We start from the raw sequence: 21,305 nt of genomic DNA, 5'->3' as shown, positions 1-21,305 counted from the left end.
TTGCTAACTCTCTGATGGCACTTCTCAATGTAATTGTGGCCGCAGCTGCAGGGTGTGGCTCTCTGTTTGTGTTGCCATCAAGCCAGAGCCTGACACACGGTGATCCCTGCATGAGGACAAGACTGCTGCCCGGTCCAGCATCACCCTCATGGTCGATTATAGATCAGAGCTTTGTGAGTGTTAGGATTCATTGTGATTTCTGGAAGTTCATTGCCAGGCTTTTCTTCCTGTTATTGTTGTTGTTGTTGTTATGTGCCGTTGAGTCACCTGCAACTCATAGTGACCCTGTGTACAACAGCCCTAAACTCTGCCCTATCCTGTGCCAATCTCACCATCTCCAACACACCTGCCCCCATTATCCCAGTCACTAAATCAATCCATCTCATTGAGGTTCTTCCTCTCCTGCACTGTCCCTCCACCCTCATAAGCATGATGTCCCTCTCCAAGGTCTGGTCCCTCCTTGCAACATGTCCAAAGTATGTCAGATGAAGCCCCAGAATCCTTGCCTTCAAGGAGCAGCCCGGCTTCACCTTCGCCAGGACAAACCTGTTTGTTTTCCTAGCAGTCCATGATATAGTCAATACTCTTCTCCAACACCACAGCTCAAAGGCATCAATTCTCCTTCTATCATCTCTAGTCATTGTCCAACTCTCTGATGCATAACAAGTGGTTGCAAAGACCATGGCCTTTATCAGGTGCTCCTTAGTCTCCAGACTGACATCTTTGCATTTTAGTACTTTAGAGAGGTCTCCTACCACAGAATTTTCCATCACATCTTTTAATTTCCTGGCTGCTGGTGCCAAGAGTGCTGACTGTGGATCCAAGCAAACTAAAACTGTGAACAATCTCAATCTCTTTACCATCCATTATGATGCTGCCAATGGGCCCAGTGGTGAGAATCTTTGTTTTCTTGATATTGAGTCTCAATCCATACTGAAGACTGCAGTCCCTTTCTTCCTAGTCCTTCCTAATCTGGAGGTTCTGCTGGCACCAGTTCAGCATCATGATAACATGCAAGACTGACAGGTGGGTGGTGAGTGCACAGGGGGTGTAACGGGTGGGACTCGAAGCTAGGATTCTGCGTGGAAGGTGAGGATCAGACACCTGAACCATCAGTCCCCTCAGAAAGGTTTCAGGGGTGAAAGTGAGAGCCCAGAGGCTGGGTGTCCATGCTGAGACTTGAACCCGTGTCGTTTCTCCCAGGCCTTGGTGGGTGACCAGTACGGACCCTGCCCGGTCCCCTCACTGATCGAGGAGAAGGAGTGGGAGGCCCTGAAGGCCCAGCTGACGTCCAGGCCGCGTGAACTGGAGCTGGTGGCACGCCGCTTCCGGAAGGACGAGAACGCGGTTCCTCCTGCCTACGTGCTGCAGGCCGCAGGTGCTGGGGAGGCCCGCGGGCCCGAGGAGGTCACCCTGACCGCTGCCCTGCGTGCTGGGGCCCAGGAAGCCTGGCAGCTGGGACTCATCACCCAGGAGCAGTGGCACCGCTACCACCGGTCAGGTGAGGCCATGGGGACCCGCTGGTCAGGAGAGACCAAAGGACTCACAGGTCAGGTGAAGGCCAGGGGACCATGAGTCAGGGACAGGTGAGGTCACAGATGATCCAGGGATAGGAAATTGACCATATACTCAAAATACTCAGTGTGCCAATATCCCACCTTCGGCATTTCTGGAAACAAAACATTCTCATTTCTAGGCCTCTGGTTCCGAAAAAGGCTGTTTCACTCACCCAAGGTCACTCAGCCACATCCAGATAGAATCTTAGTCTTCAGAACTTCCCCTCCTCCTCAGATGGGTCCTGCTTTCCTCTGCAGTGAGGCTTTGGCACTGGACCATGACCTCGGGTGACCAACTGTCCTGAGCCAGAGTGTAAGCTTTTTGACGATAAAATTGGGAGGTTCCCAGGCAAGAATTACTTTTGTCCCAAAAGCCAGTGGACACTAATGCCCTCATCTGAGGGGTTCCCCCCTCTGGCCATCTCTCTATGGGAAGCATCAATTACACTGCGCCTGCTGCTGAGATGGAAACTGAGGCACAGGGGTTGGGGGGGCGGAGTGGGAGATGGGACGTAAGAATGGCATCTGTGACTCAGTCCATGGTCCCTGCCCTCTGCCTTATCTCTTATAGGGGGACTCCCAGCCTTGTGAGTTCCTCCACTTGGAAACCTCTCTGTCCCCCAATTTTTCCTGCTGAGGTCAGCTTCCTATCTCTCACTTCCAACCTCACCCTCCACCCCTCCCCTCTGCCACATCAACTTCCAGAAAGATCTTTCTGGAAGAGCAACGTGATCGAACCGTTCTCACCCTGCTCACTGTCAGGAGAGAAAGACTGTTTCTGGATCATGAATGTTCATTTGCAGATGATTAATGTGTCAGTACATACAACCAAAATATGAACTGTGTTCATTTACATTTCCAGTGTATGAAGTATCTGAATTTTTGTTAAGCCAGTTGCTGTTAAATGGATTCCGAGTCATGACCTATGTATGTTGGGTTAGAGCTGTGCGCCATCCGATTTTTCAATGGCTGTTGTTTAAGCAGGTTGCCAGGCCTTTCCACGGAAGCACCTCTAGGTGAACCAAGCCTCCAATACTTCTGTTAGCAGCTTAGTGTTTTAACTGTGTCCACCAGGACTCTGCATTCTTCTGTGGTCCTGACTCAGCATGATCCCTTCTATGACAGAATGAACGCTGTCCGATCCTGCACCTGCTGTCGGAGGCTCTGTGTCAATCCGTCTCACTGAGAGTTTTCTTCTTCTATCCCACTGACTCTCTACTTTACCAAACATGATGTCCTTCTCCAGGGACTTCCTCCTGATAACACACATCCAAATACATCAGGGAAAGTCTCCTCATCTTACTTCTAAGGAGCATTCTGGCTACACTTCTAAGCCAGATTTGTTTGTTCTTTTGACAGTCCATGGTTTGCTCCGACTCCTCTGCCAACATCACGTTTCAAATGCATAACGCTTGTTCGATCTTCCTGATTCGTTGTTGAACTTTCTCATGAACACAAAGCGATTGAAAATACCCTGGCTTAGCTTGGATACATGTTGTTCTCAAGGTGCAATCTTTGCTTTTTGTAAAAGCATCAATGCTCATCGAAAGAAGTCAGACACAAAAGAACAGATATTGTATGATCGTGGTCATATGAAACATCTAAAGCTGGAGAATGAAGAGTCCCAAATTTATTACTAGTGATTGCCAGAGCTGAGCAGTGGTGCAGCTGACAAACAAAAGGGCAGCAGTTCAAATCCTATGGAAGAAAGATTTCTTTGCATTAAGACAGCAGGGAAAGGTGAAGGAAGCAGTGGGCTGTGGGCTGGTTTACCAAGGACAGGATGAAGAGGGAGGGGCAGTGCTGAAGGGACATGGGGCATCTGTAAAGGTGATGAGAAAATTTGGAAACAGATAACACCAATGGTTACACAGTATGGTGAATATAATCAATGCCACTGAATTGGACTCGTGGCAAACGGTTAAAATATTTTACTCCACAGTGATAACTGTGGGGGCAGCAAGATGGTGGAGCTGCCTGGGTTTCCAACTTTGGCAGAGTGCAGCCTTTTCAATTTCCCATCATTCTCTATTAGTGGAACATACCTGAATTCTTCTGCCAGGTTCCTGTGGCATGCAGCTTCTTCTGGCTATCACTAGTCTTAAAACACACAAAAACTCACTGTCGTGGAGCCAGAACCGATGCATGGTTGACCCCCTAGTGGGTTTTCAGGAGGCTGTGAATTGCATGAGTAATTTACCCATTTTTCTCCAGGGGAGAATTTGGTGGATTCGAACCATCAGAGAGACACCACCTTTGGGTTAATAGTGCAGCCTCCTATGGGCACCACCACCAGAACTGCCTTTGCTGCTCTTTTTATATTTATTTTTTATCACATTTTTTTTAAAAAAAGTGTTATATAAAGTAGAATCATACGGTGTACACTCTATCAAAGACTGACTTTATTAGTTCATCTTTTCACAAACACCAATTCACAGAATTAGTCCCATTTTTCATAAGCACCAATTCACAGAAAATTCCCAGTTATGAGTAACTGAGACTCCTTTATATACCTCTTTTTTTAAAAAAAATGTGTTATCTTTGTGTGTGTACCATCAAATCATATTCGACTGATACAGGAGGAGATTGTCCCTCCTCCAGCAGAGCATCTGGTGGATTTGAACTATGTACCTCTGGGATTGCAGTGCAGCTTTCTGCCACTTGGCCGCCAGAGCTCCCCAACCAAGACTTCTTACTGTAGCAACAAAGGCTTAGATACACAGTGGCCTACTATGAAACATTGCCTGGTCTCTCGCTAGCTTCATGATCCTTGCTATATTTCTAGGTGAGACTCAGACAGGTGACAGGACTTGCCCAAGTTCTCAGAACCAGTAGGTGGTAAAGCAAAGGGCTTGAATTGGTTTATGCCCAAATTTCTCCAAGAATAATCTAATCTAGGAACTGTGTAAATAAAGTTTTATTGGCACACAGACACATCTATTTCTTTACTAATGTCCGTGGCTGCTTTAGGGAGCATTGGAGGCATTAGTGGTAAGAATCTGTGCTGCAGTCCTGAAGGCACGTGGTTTGAATCCACCAGCTGCTCCATGGGAGAAAGATGGGCAATATCCTCCCTGTGCGATTAACTGCCTTGGAGTAATTGCCTTCATGGGCTAAGAGGAGCATGTTGTTGTTGTTGTTAGGTGCTGTTGATTCGAGTACAACTCATAGCAATCCTATGAACAGTCAACCTGAAACTTGCCTTATCCCGTGCCATCTTCTTCATCTCTGAGACACTGGAACCCACTGCTGAAGTCACAGCATCAGTCCATCTCATTGGGAGTCTTCCTCTCCTTCGCTATGCCTCCCTCTTTCCAAGCATGATGTCCCTTTCCAAAGAATAGCCTCGCCTAGCTACATATCCAAAGTCTGAAAGCCTTGGAACAGTCTTGGAGCCGTTAATTGCCTTCACTTGCCAAGAGGAGCACAGGACCACTCTAAAGAGGATGGCTGAGTGACTCTTGTCTTCATCTCAGCCGCTCAGCTGGTCCCCCAGGGCCTGGCTTGCTCCATAACAGAGAGCTGAGAGGCGCCCTTGAGCTCAGAGCTGTTGCAAAAATAACTTCTTGAGTTTGATTGCTGTTTCAAAATAACAGCCTCCAAGGAGAGGTCGGCATGCCCCTAAGCTCTGGAAAGTAAGAGTCCTCAGAGTTGCTGCAGAAGAGTTGCTCTGGAGTGTTAAAAAAGCAAAGGTGTTGTTTTAAGGACTGAGGTACCGCTGACCAAAGCCTTGGTCTTTTCGATTACCTCATAAGCATGTGAAGGCTGGACAGTGAATCAGGAAGACCAAAGAATTGATGCATTTGAATTAAGACATTGGCAAAGACTATTGTACATAATAGATGTCCAGAAGAGCAAACAAATTGGTCTTGGAATTCAGTCCAAGAAAGAAGATGGAGAGATTTTGTCTTGCTTGCCTTGGACATGGTATCAGGAAGGCCTAAATCCTGGAGATGGACCTGGTGCTAGAGGGTCAGTGAAAAACAAAAACAAAAACAAACTCTCCATGAGGTTAATTGACAGAGAGATGGTAACAGTAGTCTGGGCTTAAGCAGAACATTTTGTTAAATATAAAGTCATTGTGAGTGAGAGCCAGCTCGATGCACCTAACAATATTAACAGGGCAGTGAGGGCAGGTTCCAAAGTGTGGCCCAAGAGCCAAATCTGGCCCTTCACCTGGTAGTGTGAATAAAGTTTTATTGGTACACAGATACATCCATTTATTTGCTAACGTCTGTGTCTGTTTTTGGCTGCATTGGTGGCCTAGTGGCAAGCAGCTGTGTTGCAGTCCTGAAGGCACACAGTTTGAATCCACCATTTGCTCTGCAGGAGAAAGGTGGGCAGTCTCCCTGTGCGATTAATTGCCTCTGAAAACCCATTACGGGTCAGTTCTGACTTGTATACACACAAACACACTGGCTGCTTTATGTCAGCAAGCTCTGGTGGCCTAGTGGCAAGAAGCTGTGCTGCAATCCTGAAGGCACACAGTTCGAGGCCATCAGCTCCTCTGAGGGAGAAGGATGGGCAATCTCCTCCTGTGTGATTAACTGCCTCTGAAAACCCACCAGAGGGTCGATTCTGACCCTATGGTTCACAACAACATGGCTGCTTTAATATTCCAAGGGCAGTGCTGAGTAGCTGCAACAGAAACTCTCTGGTCCACAAGGTAAAAAATACTGATGTTAGACCAGAATATTGCTCACTCCTGCACCGGAGGAAAAATTGAATTGTTTCTAAACCTTTGGGAACTCAGCCTCATCCCCCCCAAATTCTCTCTCTGACCTCCATAGCTTTTCGGGTGTTTCTCTGCAGCCTCCTATGCCTGCCTGGCATCAGTCCTTCCTCATCCATTGAGCTATATACCAATTTTTGAGCTCATTTACTCAGACTGTAAACAGTCCACAGGAGCAGAGCGGCTGTGTTTTCATCACTGCTTGTTTCTCAGTATCAAGAGCAGAATTGGGCACCAGAGCAGCTCAATAAACATTTGTTGAACGAATGAGGAAGACACTCCAAATTGATGGTGTTGGCTTTTATTATTAATTGAGGTGACATTTGCACAGCGTAAGAGTTACCACTGAGAAGTACAAATTCAGTGATTTTTGTTATATTCACATTGTTGTGCCACCAGCACCTTCACCTATTTCCAGAACATCCTCACTGCTCCAAGAGGAAACGCCAGACCCATTAAGCAATCAATCACTCACATTTCTCCTCCTCTCCCCTCAACTCAAAACCCATTGCCATAACTTGCTTCTGACTCATGCTGTTGTTGTATACGGTCAAGTCAGAACCAACCCACAGCTATCCCTCCAGCGGGTTTTCAGAGAAAGTGAATCCCGTAGGAGGAGATTGCCCATCCTTCTCCTGCAGAGCAGCTGGTGGATTCGAACTGTGTGCCTTCAGGATTGCAGCGCAGCTTCTTGCCACTAGGCCACAGTGACCCCATATAACTGAGTAGAATCGCCCTGTAGGGTTTCCACGGATGTTAATCTTCACAGAAGCAGACTGCCATGTCTTCCGATGTGGCAATTGGTAGGTTTGAACTACTAACTTTTTGGTTAGCAGTTGAATTCTTTAACCAGCTAGTCTTCTTTGTAATCTTCTTTGTAAAACACGTTGCCCTGGGGTTGACTCTGATTCATGGTGGCACCATGTGCATCTGACTAGAAGTGTGCTCCATGGGATTTCCAATAGTGACTTTGTGGAAGTAGATAGCCAGGCCTTTCTTCTGAGGCGCTTTCTGGGTGGACTTGAACTTCCACCCATTTCATCAGCAGCCAAGCATGTTAACCATTTGTACTGCCCAGGGACTCTGACTCTGACTGCCTTTTCACCTTGGGATTTGCCTGTTCCAGACATTTCACATAAAAGAAATTTTACAATTATTATTGTCACTTCAATTAAGAATAATTGTATGATTATCCTTTGGGAATCTACTTTTGTCACCCAGCATAAGATTTTCAAGGGTTATCCACTTTGTAGCAGGTATCGAGCTCTGTTGGCTAGTGGTGAGGAGTTGCACTCCTAACCCAAAGGTACTGGGTTCAAATCCACCAGCTGTCCCATGGAAGGAAGATGGGAGACCTCCTGCAAAGATTTATAGCTTTGGAAGCCAGTGGAGGGTGACTACAAGCCAGAACTCAATCCAGGATAATGGATTGTTGGAGTGTTCCCCCCTCTTTCCTTTTTTAACTCCTAACAAATCTATCTTGGAGGAAGCACAACCAGTGTTCCTTCAAAGCAAGGGTGTGAGACTTCATCTCCCCTGCTTTGGGCTTGTTGTTAGGAGTGGCCAGTCCTAGGAAAAAGGTATGATGTTAAGAAAATGAGAAAGTCAGTGAAAGAGAGGAAAATCCTCAGTAAGATGGGTTGATAGAGTGTCTGCAGCCCAGGGCTTGAGCTCAGCAGAGGTGGTAAGGGTGGCATAGGCCTGGCATAGGGTTTCCTTCTGTTGCACCAGGATAATTAAGACTTGGAGGCAACTTGACAGTGCCTAACAGCTGGTGGCAAGGTGCTTAAGAGACTGGCTGCTAACCAGAAGCTTGACATTTCGAACCACCAGTCAACCTGCAGGAGAAAGATGTGGCAGCCAGCTTCTGAAGCGATTTACAGCCTTGGACCCCCGATGGGGCAGTTCTAGTCTGTCCAGCAGCACCACAGTGGGTTGAATTGACTGCTAGGCAGTGAGTTAATTATTAATAGGGAATCCCTGAAAAGTGCAAATGGAGAGACTGGTTGGCTGCTAACAGAAAGTCTGGAAATACAAATCCACTCTGAGGTGCCTTGGAAGAAAGGCCTGGTGATCTACTATTGGAAAATCTGCCTTTGTGGGGGGGGAAGAAATCTGTGGAAGTTTTACTCCAACACACTTGGGTCGCCATGATTCAGAGTTAACTTGACGGCAGGGCGCCTTGTTTTGCTTTGCTTGTATCACTAAGGGTATTGAGCATCTGTTCCGTTTCACCCTCTTGACTGGCAGTGATTGAGTGGGAGATTGGCCACGGTCTGCTAAGCGCGGAGGACGGGGACCAGCGGACGACCATCTACCTGCGTGAGATCCAGGACCTCAACAAACACATCCTGGACGACTGCGCCCTGCGGCTGGTGGACCGGCTGCCAGATGGCTGCCTGGACACGGACGCCCAGAACCTCCTCAGCAGCCTCAAGGGGCGCATCTCCGAAGAGCACCCCAGTGCCCTCAAGACCCATCACCTGCCGTGGAGCCGCGACCTGGTGAACCCCAAGAACAAGGTCCACGCCAGGTACCTGAAGGAGCTGGGGGAGCAGTTCGTAGCCAGGGCCAACCACCAGGTTCTGGAGAGGCTCCGGGAGCTGGAGGTGGCCACTCAGGACCTGGCCTGGCTGTTCCAAGACATCCGTCACCACCTGGCCCAGGGTGCCGAGGCCACGCGGGCTTTCTGTGGCCGCAGGGAGCTCCTGGCTCAGCTCGGCCAGCGGCTCCGGCAGAATCACAGCGCCCCCCACAGCCCGCTGGTGCTCTATGGACCCCCGGGCATTGGAAAGACTGCGCTCATGTGTAAACTGGCCGAGCAAGTGCCCGGGCTGCTGGGCCACAAGACGGTGACAGTCCTGCGGCTCCTGGGCACCTCGCAGATGAGCGTCGATGCCCGTGGCCTGCTCCGGAGCGTCTGCTTCCAGATCTGCCTGGCCTTCGGGCTGCCCCTGCCTCCCGCCCAGGTCCTGGAGGCCCACACCAGGGTGATCCAGTTCTTCCACGACCTCCTCCACACTGTGTCCCGCAGAAACTTTGAGGCCCTTGTCATCCTCCTGGACTCCCTGGATGACCTGGACATTGTCCAGCATGCCCGCAGGGTCCCCTGGCTGCCTGCACAGTGTCCCCCAAGGGTCCACCTCATCCTCTCTGCCTGCTCAGGGCAGCAGCAGGGGGTGCTGGACGCAGTGCGGCAGACGCTCCCAGACCCCGGGGCCTACTTAGAGGTGAAGCCCCTCTCAGCCAACCAAGGGCAAGAGATGATTGGGCTGCTGCTGGTGGCCGCGCGGAGGACACTGAGCCAGGCCCAGCGGGACCTGCTGTGGGCCAGCCTCCCTGAGTGTGGCCACCCGGGCCGCCTGAGGCTGGCCTTTGAGGAGGCCCGCAAGTGGGCCTCCTTCTTCATGCCTACCCCTCTGGCCTCCACCGCCCAGGAGGCCACACACCAGCTGTGTGCCCGCCTGGAGCAGACGCACGGCCAGCTCCTGGTGGCCCACGTGCTGGGCTACATCGTGGCTTCCCGGTGAGTCTCTGTTTTCATTTCCTCGTATTTAAAGGCTTCGAGATAGAATTCATGCATGTGCTGCCTACAGCTGACATAACAAAGCTGGGGAATCTGAGAGGTTGACGTGGGGATCCCTGAGTGGTGCAAGTAGTTAAGCACTTGGCTGCCGACGGAAAGGTTGGATGTTTGAGTTCCCCCAGAGGCACCTCGGCAGAAAGGCCTGGCAACTTACTTCCAAAAAGTCAGCCATTAAAAACCCAGTGGAGCACAGTTCTATTCAGACACACATGGGGTCACTGTGGACCCCAAGCCAGTGTGGACTCAGTAACAATTGGGTTGGATCTAAATAAGAGAAAAATACACTCTCTTACCAATCTAGAGTCTAGAACTTTCCAATCAAGGCAGGTCCATGGTTTCTCTTAAGGTTCTGGAGGAGAATCTTCCAGCACCTGGTTGCTTCTGGCAATCTTTGGCTTTTCTTGATATATAGATGTGTTACTCTAATCTGCTCCCATCTTTTTAAAAAATATTTTTATTATTATTAATTTTAATGAAAATTTACAGAGAGTTTGGATTTCCATTCACTCATTGTTGCACTTTTCTCCCTACCCAGCCCTCCCCCTCAGTACACTCTTCTCTTTTAAAAGTAAAAGAAAAATTCTTTCATTGTTTTACAATCCCTCCCCCCAGGGCCACTCCACTATGCAGCCTTCACTCTGGACTCCTGTCATGACAATAATACCTAATCACATATCCCTTTTAAACAGTTTCTCCCTTATCTGTTTCAATACAGTAAACATTATTTATCCCATCATTCTCAGTCTCCCTCCAACCCCAATGTAAGTTCTGTTTTATAACAGTGGCACTATGCAGTATTTGTCATTTTGTGACTGAGATATTTCCTCCAGGGTCACCCATTTTTAATAATATTGCGTGAGTTCCTTGTTTTAGCTCCCATCTTTGCCAGCTGTCTTCCCTCTGTGTCTCTGACTGTCCTCTTCCTATGAGGTCGTGAGTTCTAGGATCTAGGCCTCATCTTACCTGAATTACATCTGCAAACACCTTACCAAGTCAAGTCTTATTTACAGCTTCTGGGTTGACCTAAGTTTGAGGACCTACTGCTGACTCCAGTATAATTTATACAGCATAAAATTTATTCTTTTGAGGGATACAAGTCAATAATTTCCTCACCCCTATCTCCAGAATATTCTCATCTCCCCAAAAGAGCACCTGTCAGTGGTCTCTCCCTATCTTAGTTATCCAGTGATGTGTAACAGAGGTACCACGAGTGATGGCTTTAACAAGCAGAGATTTATTCTGTCACAGTGCAGGAGACCGGAAGTCCAAATCCAAGGCACCAGCTCTGAGGGACAGCGTTCCCTCTATTGGCTCAGGGGGAAGGTCCTTGTCTCCCTTCAACATCTGTGGCCTACTGTTCCTAGGAGCCAGTATTTCTCCAGATGTCTTGACCTCAGCCTTCCCCTGGGTCTACAGGTTCTCAGTGCAGGGACCCCGGTCCAAGGGGCCTGGTCCTTTCTTGTGTCTTCTTTCTTGGTGGTGGTAGTTCCTTCTGATTTCTGCTTCCTTATTTGATCTCTTTATGTCTTGAAGGAGATTGATTCACAGTCCTGCCGAATTCTACAGATTCATTTCTGCCTCATGAACTTCTAATCCTGCCTCATAAACACAAAGGCTAAATCTATGGAAGAATAATTGCACAATGCAATCATGGGCCAGGCTAGTTGGCATATATTTTAGGGGGACACAATTCACTCTTCAATATTCTTCATTTCTCCCTCCCCAGTCCTAGCAACCACTAATGTGCTCTGTCTGTATGGATTTGCCTATAATATTCATTTTGTTTTAAACTCCCCCCCCATTTTGTCACAGGGAAAAATAAGTGGCAGAAGCAAAAGAGATTTTTAAAAACCTGAAGATCAATATTGTTCAAAATTGCAAGAACAGTGCAAAGAATTTCCCGTACCGCAGTGTTTCTCAGCTCTGACACTGTTGACATTTGGGGTCAGATCATTATCTGTGGTGGGACAGCCCTCAACTTTGCAGAGTACTGAACAGCATCCCTGGCCTCTGTCCACCTAATGCATGTAGAACTCCTGCTCTGCTAGTGAAAACCACACACAAAAAAATCTGCATCTCCAGACATTGGCAGTGTCCCCTGGGCAGAATCACTGTTGGCGAAGCATCCCAATACACATATGTATATTTATACACACACACTGTATTCATACACATATGTATATTTATACACACATATATGCATGTATGTACATGCATATATACATGCTGCTGTTGTGTACCATTGAGTCAGAACTGACTTGACCCATATCTGATCCTCTGACAGGTTTTCAGAGGCAGTTAATCCACAGGAGGAGATTGCCCATTCTTCTCTTGCAGAGCAGCTGATGGATAGCAAGTAATTGCAAAGACCATGGCCTGGATCAGGCACACCTTAGACTGACATCGTTGCTTTTCATTACTCTGGAAAGGTTTCTCACAGCAGATTTTCCTAATGCAATTTGTCTTTTGATTTCCTGACTGCTGACGCTAAGATTGTTAGTTGTGGACCCATTATGGTTATTTTCTCTCCCATCCAGCATCCAATTCAGGATCAATCATGGCATTTAGTTGCCAAGTCACTTTGGCTTCCTTAATCTGTTCCAAGATTTTTAAAAAATGCATGCGTATGCATATATAATATTTTCCTAAACCGTTGGAGGATTCATCATAGGCGTCGCCACATACTCAAATAGTTTAAGCTTTTTTTTTGTTTTAAGGAAAAGCCACAGTACATTTATAGAAGGTGGGAAATAAAACATTGAAGTGCATATTCAAAATGCATTAGTTGTCCCAGCAATGTCCTTGACGGCTATTTTCTCTCCCATCCAGGATCCAATTCAGGATCTCTCATGGCATTTAGTTGCCAAGTCTTTTTGGCTTCCTTAATCTTGGAACATCCTCACGTCTGTCCTTGTTTCTTGAAAACTCCAAGCCAGTTAGTTTGTGGATTAGGGCTCCTCAAACTCTAATGTTGTCCCAGTTTCCTAGGGTTGCCATGACAAAATACCACAAGTGGGAGCTTTCAAGAACAGAATTTTATTCCCCCCCCCCCACAGTCCTGGAGTCTACAGGTCCAAATCAGAGGGCAGGCCGTGTTTATTCCACGTATGGAGTCCTCGGTTACTGGTGTCTGACGATGATCCTTGGGGTTCCTTAGAGTTCCTTGGCATTCTTGGAACTCTTCAGAATTCCTGGTGTTCCTTGTATGGCTTGGTATCTTTGCAGCATGCACATGCCTGTGTAGGGGTGTGTGTGTGTGTGTGTGTGTGTATTCTAGTCTTTTTTTTATTTTTTAAATTATTTTTGTGTGAGTGTACCGTCAAATCAAATCTGACTGGTACAGGAGGAGATTGTCCCTCCTCCCTGGCAGAGCATCTGGTGGATTTGAACCGTGGGCCTCTGGGATTGTAGTTGCAGCTCCTTACCACTAGGCCACCAGAGCTCCCCTTATTCTAGTCTTTTTAATAACTTAGAAGTGACGAGGCTTAGGACTCACCGCATACTGACGTGAACTCTAAATAGAACAGGAACAACAAATCATATTTCAAACAAGACTATCACATCCACAGATAGAAACCAAACCCAAACCCACAGCCAACAGTCAATCCCGACTCATCAACACCCTAACAGGACAATGCAGAACTGCCATAGGATTTCCTTGACTGTTGGGTTCGAACTTTTGACTTTTTGGTTCACAGCCTAATGCTAAACCACTGTGCCACCAGCACTCGTCTATAGTTACAAGAGACAGGAATTTAACACCTATTTGCAAACTAAAAACAACCCTCATTGCCATCCACTCAGAGCCAACTCACGGCTGACCCTCCACTGGGTTTCTGAGGCTGTAAATGACACAGGAAACGGTTGCTAGTTTCCCACAGCCCTGCTGAAGGATTTGAACCACCAGAGAGGTTTGACTTTTGTGTTCATGGAATGATGGGTATACGTGCACCTTGGGTCTTGTTTTAGATACTGATTCTGATGTGAGGTCTACGGGGTCCCTGAGATCCTGCACATGTTCCCATGTCTCTGCAATGTTGATGCTCTCACTTCAGAGACCACACCTGTGGTCCTGCCAGCACGTCCCTGCATCTAAAATAGCAAGTTTCCCCTTTGTGTTTAATAAGCAAGCGACCCTGAGTGGTGCTAACAGTTAAGCCATGACTGCTAACTGAAAGGTTGATTGTTCAAATGCACCCAGATGCTCCTTGGAAGAGAGGCCTGGAATCTGCCTCTGAAAAATCACAGCCATGGACATTCCATAGGCTGCATTTCTATTTTGTACATACGGCGTGGCCTCAGGTGGGAATTGACTTGGTAACCAGTTAATTAATAAGCCACACGTGGGCACAGCTCAGAAAGTCTTTTTAAAGCAAACCTCTCTGTTTAAAAAGAACCAGCACTTACAAAAACAAAAAGCCGTTTCAAAGTGTCTGTTGAGTTCAGTAAGAGAACTCTCCTTCCATGTGGGAGACCCGGGTTCGATACCCGGGTTCAATGCTCAGTCAGTGTACCCCGTGCCCAGTCATCAGTGAAGGCTTGTGTATTACTGAACAGGTTTCCATGGAGCTGCTAGACCAAGAAAGACTCAGAACCATTCGTTGTTTGACTTCCAAAACCCAGCCACTAAAGCCCCTCTGGATCACAGTGGTCCAGCCCGTAACTGATGGTGAGGACGGTACAGGATCAAGCAGTGTTCTGTTCCATTGTGCTTGGGCTTGTCGTGAATCAGGGCCAAGTCAAAAGCAACCAGACAGTATAGAATCAGAACTCTCACATACCACGCTCCAGGCTGCAGAATCCAATAAGCCTGGACCATGACCATCAGGAGCCAACTGCTCTAAAATGCTGTGTGTGGACAGGTAGTCAAAAATAATGAAAGGCCTCACTGAGCGCTTTAATCAGACTGGGAGCAGCCAGGCCCCCCTCTCCAAGAGGGCCTTTTACCATTCCAGGCTATCTGAAAATGCCAGGCAGGCCCTGAGATGCATGGACCATGTCATTTCTTCCCTTTCCTTCTTGGGGGCAGGATTTCCCCCTCTCAGTCGGTGTCATTTTCAGCTCATTGTCTATTGCCAAATATTATTCAAGATAATGTGATCTGTAAGGCCTCTTGTTATGAGCTGATTTTCCAAGAACAGAAACCACTCAAGCTCGCTTTATAAAAGCGTTGTTAGCTACTGTCAAGTTCTCTCCTCTCAGATCTCTGGAAGGCACTTTCTCAGAGAAGACTGCTTGTTCTGAACAGCCTCTCTCTCAGCTCCTTACCTCCCCACTCTCTCATGTCTTCTGTTTTATTTTCTCCCTTGGTAGCTGGCACAGACAGGCCTTTTTTTGTGTTTCATTTCTGCCATGTCCTTCCTGGCTTCCTAAACTAGAAGATCAATTTTTCTGTCCCTAAGTCCCAGCACCCGGATGACGCTCCACAAACACTTGTTTGCAAATGTGCCGGCATGTTACAGATGGAGTTGGCCTCCATGAGGTGCCAGTCACCAACAGCCTCACCCTCACCCTTGCTCTGAAATGACCTCCATCTAATTGTTTGCCAGCCTTGACGGAATCGCAGATAAATTCTGAATTTTCCTGCCCCAGATTAACAATTATTAGGAAGTTCATTCCAGTACACACGCAACATAGAGCCAGGTTCCGAGCTGTTGTTCACAAGGTCGCTATGAGACATCATCAACTCAGTGGTGCCTACCAACATCATTCTGTTCCAGCGTCCAAACTTCAGTTACTCCTTGTTATAGGCTGGCTTGTGTTCCCCACCAGTATGGGGAAGAAGAGAGTTCTCACCTCTCTATGGATATGATCCTGTCTGGTAATAAAATGTTCTTTGTGATGTGAATGGAGTCAGATGAGTATCAGGTAGGTCTTAAACGTCATCACTTCTGAATTATGGGGATGGAGGGGAAGCAGATTAGACACAGAGATATGCACAAGTGGGAAAGATAGATGCCCTGTGAAACATCTATACTCCAGGGACTCCAGGAATGCCAGGGACTAGGGACAAAGAAGGAATGGATCCAGCCAAGACCCCAATTTCGACCTCCAGCCCCCAGAACTGTGAAGCAATGTCAATTCTTTAAACCAGCTCCAGGGAAAGAAGATACCATTCCCTGGAAGGACCTTCTCTTTTTCTGACTCAACTATTTTCAGGCCAGGAAACAGGGTGGGTTGGGGCAGGATTCTACTCCATTTTCCATGAGTCACCCCATCTCTCTGTTTGCAATCCCAGACTCTGCTGATGCTGAGGAGGGGTGGCTCCCTGTCCGGCGTGCGCGCACGCGCGCGTGTGTGTGTGTGTGTGTGTGTGTGCGCACACATGCAGAAGGAAAGGGCACAGCTGACTCCAGTGCCTGTTTAGACCTGTTAGTGTTGTTGTTTAGGTGTTGTTTAGGTGCCATTGAGGCTGACTCAGTTACAACAGATGAAAACTGTACCCAATCCCTCACCATCTTCACAATCTCTGTTATATGTCGGGTCACAGCAGCAGACATTATGTCCATCCATCTTGTTGAGGATCTTCTGTTCCTTCACTGACCTTCTACTCTTCCAAGCATGATTTCCTTTTCGAAGGACTACTCCTCCTGATAATGGGTCCAAAATATGTGACACAGAATCCCCCCTCCTTGCTTCTAAGGAGCACCATCCCTGCACTTCTTCCAAGGCAGACTGGTTTGTTTGTTGGGTGGTCCAAAAGTAGAGTCACTACTCTTTGCCAACATCACGACTCAAAGCCATCTATTCTTCTTCAGTCTTTCTTATTTATTCTCCAGCTTTCATTTGCATACATTTTGGTTTGGGTCAAGCACACCTTAGTTTGTAAAGTGGCATCCTTGCTCTGTAGAACATCAAAGAGACCTTTGACAGTAGATTTGCCATTGCTGAATCTGAGCACTGTCCAAATGCTGATTCCCAGGAGTGCTATGGAACTCTTGAAGTCCCTGGGTGGCACGAATTGATTATGCTCTTGATGACAAGCCAAAATATTAGGGTGCACCTAGAGGTGCCTCAGAAGACAGACCTGATGTTCTGTTTCCTGAAAAAATCTATCACTGAAAACTCATGAGACAGTTCTACTCTGACACACATGGGAACACTGTGAGTCAGAACTGGCTTAAAGATAACTCACACCAGCAGCCAGGAAATCAAAAGATTAATTGCATTGGGAAAATCTGCTGTCAGGGACCTCGCTAGAGTACTGAAGAGCAATGATATCAGTCTAGAGACTAAGGTGTGCCTGATCCAGGCCATGGTCTAATGCATCAGAGAGCTGAACAATGGCTAAGGATGTTAGACGAAGAATCAATGCCTTTGCGCTCTGGTGCTGGAGAAGAGTGTTGAATATACAATGGACTGCTAGGAGAACAGACAGTTTCATCCTAGAGAGGGTGAAACCAGGCTGCTCCTTGGGGGGAAGGATTCTGAAGCTCTGCCTCACATACTTTGGGCATGTTGCCAGAAGGGACCAGTCCTTGGAATGGGACATCAGGTTTTGAAGGGTGGAGGGAAAGCGCAAGAAAGGAAGACCTTGGATGAGATAGATTGACTCAGTGACTAGGGTAATGGGGGTAGGTGTGTCAGAGACAGTGAAATTGGCTCAGGATAGAAGCAGGGTTCCAGAGCTGTTGTGCATAGGGTCGCTATGAGTCAAGAGTCGACTCAATGGCACATAACGACAACAGGCTAATTCTATAAATTTCCTTCTTTTCTTTTTTTTTTCCTTCTTGGCTTTAATTTTTGGGCAAGTCAATTGCCAAGCCTTTTTCCTCCATGGTGGTGCCTTTCGGTTCGTGACTAAGGGTTGCTCATCTCTGCTACCCAGGGATGCTCCAATGTTTCCTTTTTAAAGTGCAGTGAGTTTACTTTGGGTGCAGGGAGGCTTGCTGTGCCTCTAGCCTACCTCAGCCCCTGCCTCCCCCGTGGGCAGAGGACACAAGCCTGGGGGATCAACGTGCTATCCACCCCTCGCAGACATGGGCTCTCAGAGGCGGAGCTGAAGGATGTCCTGTCCTTGGACGATGAGGTCCTGCAGGTCGTGTACCAGGACTGGACGCCGCCCAGCAAGGAGCTGCTCCGCTTCCCGCCGCTGCTGTGGGTGAGGCTCCGGCGAGATCTGGGCACCTGCTTGTCCCGGCGGCCCATGGACGGCTCCATGCTGCTGGCCCTCACCTACAGGTAGGCCAGCGCCGCTCATCACCGGTAGGGGGAGCTTGAGAGCAAGGACCCACTGACTGGTCCAGACTCCCCAGTGTCCCCTGTCCACAGGATGGAGGATTCTAGAGTTTCCATATCACCTGCTTCAGCACCAGTACTTACTAAAAATGACAAAATTCCTGTAACATGTAATTAACCATGTACCACGCAAAATGCCACCATTCTGCAGCAAGTAATTCATTCAGGGCTTCTGCAGTGCATTTCTGTTGACTTTTAGAATATTCTCATCACCCAAAAGATATTCAATACTCCTTCCCAGTCACTTCCCATCCTCCCTTCTCCCAGCCCCTAACCACTGGTGATTAAGTCGATTTCTACTCAAGACGACTTTCCATTGCGGTTTTCAAGCTGTAAATCTTAATGGGAAGAGACTGCCCATCTTTTTCCTGTACAGTGGCTAGTGGACTTGAACCACTGACCTTTCAGTTAGGAGCCAGACATACAATTACACCACCCCTCAGGCTCCTGCTAAGCGCTAGGCAACCACTAATCGATGTCCTGTCTCTGTGGCGCTGCCAACTCAAGATCTTTCAGATAAGTGGAAAAATATAAGATGTGATCTTTTGAGTATCTTTTCTTTCACTCAACATTCTGTTTTCAAGGTTTATCCATGTCAAAGCATGTACCAGTGTGGGATACATTATTAGGGATGTGTAATATTCCATTAATGATACCTGGTGGCATTGTGCCTAATATATAGGGCTGCCCACGAAGAGGCCAACAGCTAAGTCCACCAGCCACTCTACAGGAGAAATACAGGCACTCTCCTCTCCTGAAGATTTACAGGCTTGGAAAGCCAATGAAGGGCCGTCTTGTGCGGGTACCAACTCCACAGCAGAGGGTTTGAAGTTCAATATCCCACTGTGTGTGTAAGTCAGGTTGAATTTACCCACTTGTCTGGGAATGAGGACAGGTTGTTTCAGCTGTGGTGAATGGTGCTGTTCTGAACATCAGCACACACGTTTGCATTTAAATACTCATCTTCCACTTTCTTAAGTATACACTTGTTGTTGTTGTTGTTAAGTGCCATTGAGTCACTTGTGACTCATAGTGACCCCATGTACAAAAGCACGAAACGCCGTTCTATCATGTGCCAACCTCAACATCTCAGACACACTCATTCCCACCACTCCATTCACAGAATTGATCCATCTCATCAAGGGTTTTCCCCTCCTGCATCGTCCCTCCACTCTTTCAAACATGATGTCCCTCTCCAAGGACCAGTCCCTCCTTGCAACATGCCCAAAGTATGTCAGATGAAGCTTCAGAATTCTTGACTCCAAGAAGCATTCTGGCTTCACCCTCTTCAGGACAAATCTGTTTGTTCTCCTAGCAGTCCGTGGTATATTCAACACTCTACACTTAGGAGTGGAATTACTAAATAATAGTATGGTAACTAAGGGAGCTCTGGCAGCCTACTGGTAAGGAGCTGCACTGCAATCCCAAAGGCATGCAGTTCAAATGCACCAGCGGCTCTGTGGAGTGAAAGATTGCCTCCCCTGTGATTCAACTGCCTCTGAAAACCTGCTGGAGGGTCAGGTATGGGTCGATTCTGACTAGACGATCCAGAAGAAGAAGAAGAGGAGGAGGAGGAGGAGGAGGAGGAGGAGGAGGTTAATCGAAGGCATTCTCGGCGCGTAATCCAAAGGGAGTTACACCACTAGCCTCAAAGGTGCCTCCCTGCGCTTCAAATCCACCTGTGACTCCACAGGAAAAAGAAGGGTAATCTCCTCTTGTACAATTTACAGCTTAGAGAACCTGGAGTGACAGGTATAAGTCAGTTCTGACATGACAGCAATAACTTTGACTGATGATTAAGTTACAGAGGAATTAAAAATTCCTTTTAAAAATACATTATGAAGAAGAAAGAGGAAAAGGTTGGGTGAGTTAGGTAGGGAAGAAGTGCCAGGTTGTTGTCATGTGCTGTCGAGTAGGTAATGAGGCACTGACAGGCTGGAGGGCAAGGGAGTCATTAACTGGGAAGCAGTGAGCTTCTGCTTGTGGGGCTGGGAAATTCGGCAACGAAATTATGAGTGGTGGTTGCACAGCTGAAAAATATTGGCTTTTTAAAATTCCATTGTGTTATGTATACTTTTTACAACAGCGAACAAACAAACAAACCATGCAGATACCTATCATTGTTGTTGAGTAGAGTCGAACCGAGCATAGCTGACCCTCCGGTGGGTTTTTAGAGGCTGTAAATTGCATGGAAGGAGATTGCCCATCCTTCTCCAGTGGGAAGCTGTCATTAGGGTTGTTGTTCTATACTGTCTACTCAGAAGTGACCCATAGCTGACCCTCCAGGAGGTTTTCAGAGGCAGTAAATTGCATGGGAGGAGATTGCCCATCTCTGTCCTGTGGGTTCACATGCCTTTGGGTTGCAGCACAACTCCTTCTCACCAAGCCACCAGAGCTCCCTGCAGGTGCTACCAGCATGGGGAACATCTCCAGGAAGTAGGAGCCTGCCTCTGAACAAGCCAGCTTCTCAAGTCCATGTGTCCATGTCCCCTCTCCACAGACAGCTGGCCGAGGTGGTCCGTGAGCGCTACCTATCAGGGCCTGAGGGAGTCAAACGACATGGTGTCCTGGCAGACTTCTTCTTGGGGACCTGGAGCCAGGGTACCAAGAAGCTCATCACCCTGCCAGTCCTGGGGAAGCCGCTGAACCTGGATCGCAAGGTGAGAGGCAGAGCCGTGGCTGGTCTGGGGGAAGATGCCCCTTGGTGGACTCAGACTGACAATTTTTCCATTACTAGCCAAGCACATGAATCATTTGCATGACCCAGGGCCTCCAGGAATATATGGGAACCACCTCAAACCTCTGATATCTTGGAATTTTAATGAACAGATTGTTCAGGAGACCCAACATTCCCCTTGTTACATGCTCACTGGCATCTTCTGTGAATGAATTCTGTAGTACAACCTGATTTCCAGTCCCAGAGTTCCCCAAGTACATCACACACTTTCAAAATCATGCTTCTGGTGACAAGAGTCAAAATCAGGCCTGCTACTGCAGTGCCACTTCTGGCTCCTGGTGGCCCTGGGCATACAGAGCGAACTGTGCTCCAAGGCCTTGTCAAGGTTGTGGGATTCCAGAAGCCAATCTCCGGGTCTTTCTTTCAAGGTGCCTCTGGGTGGTTTCAGGCCACCAACCCTTTGATGAGAGTTGAGCACTTAATTGGTTGCACCAAACAGGGACTGTTGTTGTTGTT

At 47.7% G+C, this 21,305-nt stretch overlaps 1 protein-coding gene across 1 annotated transcript in view; it reads left to right on the top strand.

Annotated features, from left to right (window-relative positions):
• The window catches only part of NWD1 (NACHT and WD repeat domain containing 1), a 94,364-nt gene that overhangs the window by 20,574 nt on the left and 52,485 nt on the right, over positions 1–21,305 (top strand). The window contains 4 exon segments of the mRNA XM_006898323.1: positions 1,204–1,501; positions 8,539–9,814; positions 17,852–18,055; positions 20,613–20,772. Of these exon segments, the coding sequence (XP_006898385.1) occupies positions 1,204–1,501; positions 8,539–9,814; positions 17,852–18,055; positions 20,613–20,772 (1,938 nt within the window).

Source organism: Elephantulus edwardii, unplaced genomic scaffold (assembly GCF_000299155.1).
Source record: "Elephantulus edwardii isolate Elephantulus edwardi_28Jun2011 unplaced genomic scaffold, EleEdw1.0 scaffold00226, whole genome shotgun sequence".
Classification (NCBI taxonomy): Eukaryota; Metazoa; Chordata; class Mammalia; order Macroscelidea; family Macroscelididae; genus Elephantulus; species Elephantulus edwardii.
Note: the sequence above shows the minus strand (reverse complement) of the source record. Positions and strands in the feature narration are given on the sequence as shown.